This window comes from Centropristis striata, chromosome 6, assembly GCF_030273125.1.
Source record: "Centropristis striata isolate RG_2023a ecotype Rhode Island chromosome 6, C.striata_1.0, whole genome shotgun sequence".
Taxonomy (NCBI): domain Eukaryota; kingdom Metazoa; phylum Chordata; class Actinopteri; order Perciformes; family Serranidae; genus Centropristis; species Centropristis striata.
This window is the reverse complement of record NC_081522.1, coordinates 14,351,579-14,358,837: the sequence shown is the minus strand read 5'-3', so window position 1 is coordinate 14,358,837 and position 7,259 is coordinate 14,351,579. Positions and strand designations below refer to the sequence as shown.

The following is a 7,259-nucleotide window of genomic DNA, read 5'->3' as shown; positions in this document are numbered from 1 at the left end:
TTCCGAAATTTCTAAAGGCAACATCAGGGTTCGTATGGACATGCGCAATGTTAACCCGGTAGGAGGCAAATACTCACCTTTTGATGTAAATATAGCCTAACGTCTCTATTATGTTAATGTGTGGTGTCATGTTATTGTTTAGCCTTTGTTTAGTTTAACTTTCATATAATTTATTTACACTACAACAGAAATGCATAACTTCGTAAATTTTGTTATTGTCAAGAATTCCACAATGCACTTTCTATATTTTTCAGTGATTTCGGAAGAGGTGATAACTGAGGCCTATTTGTCTAGAAATACTCCAATGCCGAGCCGTGTGTCAGGTGGATTTATCTGAATTAACTAACAAGCTTACAGCTTTTCACCTCCAGTCCAATGAAAGAGACAAACCATAGGTTGGTATTTTTGGTCTGTATGTAGCTATGAAAACAAATGTATCTGCCATCTTTGGAACTATGAAGATAGACTCATCCCTCAGGATTAGGTTACACATGCATGACCATGTTAATATAATGACCTCTTCTTACCTGGACCCATTTTAAAGGTTACATTTTTCCACAATACGTGAAATAACAAAGGGACAGTAGGATGAGGAGGGAGGTGTTTACACCAAAATAGATACAGTGCAAAAGTTGTGTTGCATGCTGTCTCGTGCAGTAGGGTACTGCACTGAACCTGCCTCTATTTAAAACGCAACATGCTTTTGTTCACGTAGGCCCACAAAACATATCATCACTTCCACAGAAATAAGGCAAGCTCAAGAGGTTGACACCATCAAGGTCAACACTTTACAGCCCTTAAAGAATAGCAACAGTGATGTGCCATAAGGCATCCTAGAACAATTTTAATTAGGCTGCAAAGCACATATAAGCTATGACTCAATTCAATACCATGAAACTGCATTCTGTTTTCAATGAAAACACAAGACAAAGAGAAAAGGGTACAAATTTGTCCATCTTGAGTGGTGACAGACCAGACATTCATGACATGCTCTCCTGAAAATCCAACATAAACCTGTAAACATCCTGTTAGAAATAAAAGATATATTGGCTCTGTTGTTAGCCCTGTCACCTTACATCAAAGAAATGTCCTTGGCTTAGAATCTCAGTTGTGGTGTTTGTTCCAACATAGTCCAAAGACGTACATAAGTGTTCAGAACTGAGACATAGTCTGCCTTCCCACATATTACACAGAGCTGCTGCTCTTGACTCAGCATACTGTATGTCAAATACACACTTTTATTATGTTATGTTTGTGGTTTATTTATGGGTGATACAATCTTTGATCTGTGGAAATGCCATTTAAATTACTACCAATCAATGATACAGGGATACAAGTGTTCAAAAAGCATATTCAGCTGATGGGACACTACCAGGTTAAAGTTTTCACTAATCCTTCAAAATATCTCAACGCCTACTGGATGTATTGACACAACATTAGGTTCTCATTAATGGTTCCCAGATGATGAAACCCAATGCTGTGCACTCTGGAAACCCTGGGTCTTTAACAGGTTAACTCAACCACGTGCCTAATAGTGACTGAGTGGGTGCACCACATTGTGTGGATAGAAGACATAGCACCAGAAAGGTTACTGAATATAGCAACATGACCTCGGCTGTGGAGCAACACAAACAGAATGTCTGTTCTTTTCTTTCCTTAGCAGACATAAATTATCTGTATATTATAATGTATGCAGACCCTAAAGCATACAAACATGGCCACAAGTTCACATTCTCAGATGACTCAGTCCAGGACTTGAATGACCAGCAGATAGTTATTAAAGTTACAGACTATGGACATCATCCTTTCCAACAGAGGTGTTAATCATGTCAGTCAGTTCAGAGATGTTCAGTCAATAAGTGGAGACTTCCCGTTAATCCCTATGACCGAAAACTAATTTCTGACAGAGAGGTGGGCGGAGTTACAAGGCCAGATAGTGTAGTGCACTTAGAAAAAGAGAAGACATCTCACTACATCCTTTTTGTAAGGTACCACAGTTGTCTTCCTGATAGGAATACCAATTCTGACAAGAAGGCTGACACCAATAAAACATTTAATATTTGTCTTAATTTAGCTGTTTGTAATAGATATTGATATTCAGAGCTCCAACTTTCAATTACGTGAGGGACATGATTTGATGATAAATTAATCAAAATCAAACCAGATATTTATTTAAGCAGAATATGATGTTAGTCACTGTGACACTAAGGTGGATATGTAGGCCATAGTGTTGACTTTGTGATTTGAGAAAAAAGTTGGGAGGAGATCTATAAATGGGGATTTTATGTTCATACCTATGGTTCACAAAGAAACCTGCTACACAAGGAGGGAGCAGTCCTCTTTCTTCTTTTTTTAAACCAGAAGATTAAGTAGAGTGACTCATCTCATCTCAAAAGAGAATCTTTGGTGGACAAATCCTACCTATAAAAGCCAGACACTGTTAAATACCATTCTGATTTCTTGGTGGTCTTTACATTGATGCATGTTGTGATACAGGAGGTGTCATTTTCTGTTTTTTACTGGACTATTTTATTATTTTCTAAAAATCTAACAGCATCCTTACAGTTTCTCTCTGAAAAGCGCAACCATGTCTGATGAGTAAGTTTTGTCATCACACTGTTTTAAAGTGAATTTTTCCATGTGAAGCATTTTTTGTCTCAGAATAATAACACTGTCCTTTGTTCACTTGTGTATCTCTGATTTCTCTGCTCCAACAAATTCCACATGACTATCACAGTCAAGTAAGTTACAGACAGAACTTTAATGATTGAAAAAAATAGAGTTTGATGTTTAATGTAGTTTTAACTCCTTGTCTTTGTTCCCTTCTCTTCAGTATGCACCACCTTCAAAGGCAGTGGCAACACCAAAGGTAGTATATTTATTTGAACTCATTGATTTTATGAATAATAGTTCAATTCTGCTAACCTGTCAGGTATATGTTTTGCATGTTTGAATGACTGAACAGCTTCCCTGGAAGAAAACAGTATTACCAAACAATCCATTTCACAATACATTGTATCTACAATCTACAATCTACAATGTCATTTAGCAGACGTATGGTTTAAACACACACACAATTTTAATGTTAACAATAATATGTTCTGTGTCATATTTACACTGACTCATAAATGCAATTATATTTTTAAAGATCAATAATACACAAAAACAGTAATAATAACAGTTCAACTTTGACCTATTCATAAATGATTTTAGCCTTAAAAGGTGTATTGACTGAACAACTTTGTTGCTCATTGAATTTAATTGTTGGTGTGTTGCTCTTATTTCGATCTTACCAGGTTTTGAGGTTTTGTTCAGTGTAATGGCCAAATGTATTTGAAATTTGTTATCATTTACAGCCCAAAAGCAAGATTTCAGCCTCCCGCAAGCTATCATTGAAGGTAAACCATTAATTTGTTAACTCTAGCTTAAAAAATGTACAACAATGTATTCATATGAGAGATCTTTTTTTTAAATGTAAAAACTGATTTTGCACCAAAATTTCAAATGCTTCTTTCCATGTTGACTTTAACTCATCTAGATCCTCTTGCTGGCTCGAGCAACTGAAGAGTTGGAGGCTGAGAAGGCTGCAAGAGAGGAAGAGAAGGTCCGCTACCTGGGAGATAAGCTTCCACCGCTGCAGCTCATTGGTTTAAACATGGACGACCTACAGGTGAGAAGGATTACAGCCCTAAGACTAACCATGCAAGGTCATCATGTAAAAACAATATGCATGTGTCTTGTGTACTTAAATATAATGTGTTTGCTGTTGTTTTGCAGACACTTTGTAAGGAGATTAATGAAAAGATTGATGCGGTGGATGAGGAGCGATATGACTGTGAGGCCAAAGTCATCAAAAACAACAGAGATGTATGTCATGCACCATAAGATTTACTTTGAAATAGAAGAACACCAAGAAAAAGTGTATTTTTTTTAAAAGTCACCAACTGTGCTTTTCACCATCTCTAGATCCACCAATTGAATCTAAAGGTTCAGGACCTTGGAGGGAAGTTCAAGAAGCCAGCTCTGAGGAAGGTGAGAGTGTCCGCAGATGAGATGCTGAAAGCTCTCTTTGGATCCAAAAACAAAGGCTCCATGGATCTGAGGGCAAACCTCAAGTCTGTAAAGAAAGAGGACATCAAGAGAGAACAAGAGAAGGTATGCCAACTCAAGAGATATCTAAAACATTTGAAAGGGGAAAAAAGAAAGAAAAAACTCTGAATCCTACTGATCTGTATGTTTTTTGCTACATTAGGAGCTAACTATGGAGGTGGGTGACTGGCGTAAGAACGTGGAGGCCATGTCCGGTATGGAGGGCAGGAAGAAGATGTTTGATGCATGATGTTATGGAGAAAGAACTGAATAAAAATTCGTATAATAAATAGAAATCAATGTATAATGTAACCAAAATTATTTGGCAGAAGTGTAATGATACACATGACTCTCCCTAGTCCCTGTAGTTTTTATTCTGTTCTCAAGCAGACTTTTTTTTTTAAATAGCATGAATACACAGTAAATTACTGCCTGATAATGCTGGTATGTAAAATGATAAAATACATTTGTACATATTGCCTCTCCTTTAGTTTCACTTTTTCATATTCACAGATTTGACACAAATATATAAAATACTGTGAATAAATGTAGCCTCTGATCTAATACTGCAGCACTGAACACTTCTAAAACCACTTGCTTTTAAATATTGTAAATAATAATTCAGGTTAAGTGTTGACTTCCATTTGTAATTGCAGCAGACATGACATTGTCCTTTGACACAGTTGTAAAGGGTATTGTTGCTGTTTTTTTATGTGCAGTTTCTCCGCTACGCTATGTCATTGACTTACTGTCACAAAGCATGGGAGATATTTTATGTCAGTCAGAGCCAGGATATACTTAGCCTTTGCTTGACTGGAATGAATTCCTCTCAGATAATAAGCAGTAAACACATTCAGCTGTCCTTGGGCTGACTTCAGACAGCATCAGTAAGATGAAGGTTGAATGATGGAAGGGTGACAGGATCGAGTCAGCCGCCTCTGAGGAATTTATGAGCGCTCATGAGCATCTGTGACAATACAGTATGTGCCTGTGTCGACGCCAATGTATAGTCAGACTGTTATTCCTGCTGTGTGGAGCATTTTCACCACCAGTGTAAAAGCTTAGAATGTTCCTCATGTGCTACAGCTGTGCAGTATTGTGTGTCTCTCTCTCTCTGAAAATTGTCTTGTTGAGATAGAGATAATGTAGGTGTCACTGGAGGAGGTGGTGGAGAGATGAACTGTCAAGATGTTCAAGTCCATCTTGAAATACCTGGATCCAGACTGTGTCACATTTTAAATATCTGGGAGTCATTGTTGATTCACAGTTGTCTTTTAAGAAACACATAAAACAGGTCTGTAACACCGTCAAATTTAATTTAAGAAATTTCAGACACATTCGAAATCAGCTACCACTAGATGCCGCCAAATTATATATGCACTCTATGATTTTTTTCACATGTTGCATACTGCTTCACAAGTTGAAAATTTAGTGTGTCTTGCCGATGTTAGCTTAGTGTATAGGGTCATTCATAATCTGGCTGCTCCTCCGTTGAAGGAGTTTATATCACTGCGCCCAGACAACAGGAGAACAACTAGGACAACCAGTAGAGGTCAATGTGCAGTACAGCGCAGATGCACTGAATTTGGCAGATCAGCTTTTTCTATAAGAGCCATTAATTATTGAAACTCAGTACCAAATGAGATCAGAGACATCAGCACATTCGTTGGTTTTAAATCTAAAATAAAATCATGGCTTAAATCCACTCAATCATGCACCTACCAACTATAAACTTAAACATTAGCTCACTATTTTGCAATCTCTTGAGTGTTGTATTTTAACATTGTTTCGTGTTGTGTCTTAATACTTTGACTTTACTTTCGCTGTTGTTCTGTGTTGTACTGTGTTTTAAGAGTGTGAAACTTTGCTGTTGCTGTTTGAAAGGCTTGTATGTTTGTGTTAGATTGATGTTATTTGTTCCTGCCCAGGGACTACAGATGAAATTTAGCTCGTAGCTAATTCTGGTGTGGCTGAGAGCCATGCACTGTCCCTGTTAAACAAACAAATAAATAAATAAATCCGCTACACAAAACCTTTATGGACCAAAACAACAGCAGTGGGCAGCTCCTCTCTCTCTGTTGCAGGACGGAGAGATTCAAAAGATCCTTCGCTCCTACAGCCATCAGGCTGTCTCATTCTTCCGGAGCTAACAAACTAACTACATTTTCCTCTGGGGATAAATAAAGTAATTTTGATTTGATTTTTTGTTTTGATTGATTTTTTAAATGTTTTTCTACCATTGGCTGTGTGTTGTTCTGAAACTGCTGAATGGAGGGTGGTACCTTTGTATGCTGTAGGCGTGTTAGTGTCTTAATCGCTAAGACACCTTTTTAATATTAACATTTGCACAGAACTTTAGCTAATCCCCAAAGTGACGAAAGAATACCTTTGTATCCACAAGGCTCACTTTGTTCCTGGTTATTGGTCTGGTTAATGCACCATGAACTGGGAATGCTACAGTTCAAAAGATACAGAACACTGCTTTTCTGTGGTTTAAATACAAACTGTCCTTTGCACAGGACCGCCCTATGTTTCTGACAAATTTGAGTAATTTTTTTTCTGCATTTCAATGTTGTCTGATGGAAAAACTTATCATAAATGTCACTTTTTGAGCTTATCCAAATACACGGTGCCCATAAAGTTTGAATAATTTTGTTTTCAGACACAATTAATTGTGGTTTAATTTTATTTTTTTTCATTACCATTAACCGCTTATCCGCAATCGGGTCGCAGGGGCTGGAGCCGATCCCAGCTGTCATTGGGCGAGAGGCGGGGTACACCCTGGGCAGGACGCCAGACTGTCGCAGGGCTGACACATAGAGACAGACAATCACACTCTCATTCACACCTACGGGCAATTTAGAGTCCCCAATATAACCTAAGTGCATGTTTTTGGACTGTGGGAGGAAGCCGGAGTACCCGGTGGGAACCCACGCTGACACGGGTAGAACATGCAAACTCCACACAGAAGAGCCGCAGGCGGGAGGCGAACCGCCGACTGAGATGAGTTCAGAGGCAAACAGAGGAACCGGCGAACCGGCGACCCTCTAGTGAGGCGCGAGAGCGCTAACCACTACACCACCGTGTAGCCCTCATTTTTTCATTTTATTTTTGTGACATTTTAAAAAGATGTACACTTTATCTTTCAAGAACGAATTATATTTTCACAA

At 38.2% G+C, this 7,259-nt stretch overlaps 1 protein-coding gene across 1 annotated transcript; it reads left to right on the top strand.

The window, feature by feature from the left end:
• Positions 1-2,587: 2,587 nt before the first annotated feature.
• tnni1c (troponin I, skeletal, slow c) lies at positions 2,588-4,382 on the top strand. Its single transcript, XM_059334848.1, is given in 9 exon segments — positions 2,588-2,598; positions 2,687-2,741; positions 2,834-2,869; positions 3,357-3,398; positions 3,539-3,670; positions 3,778-3,867; positions 3,967-4,155; positions 4,253-4,329; positions 4,331-4,382. Coding segments are annotated over 9 exon segments (684 nt in total).
• The last annotated feature ends 2,877 nt before the right edge of the window (positions 4,383-7,259 follow it).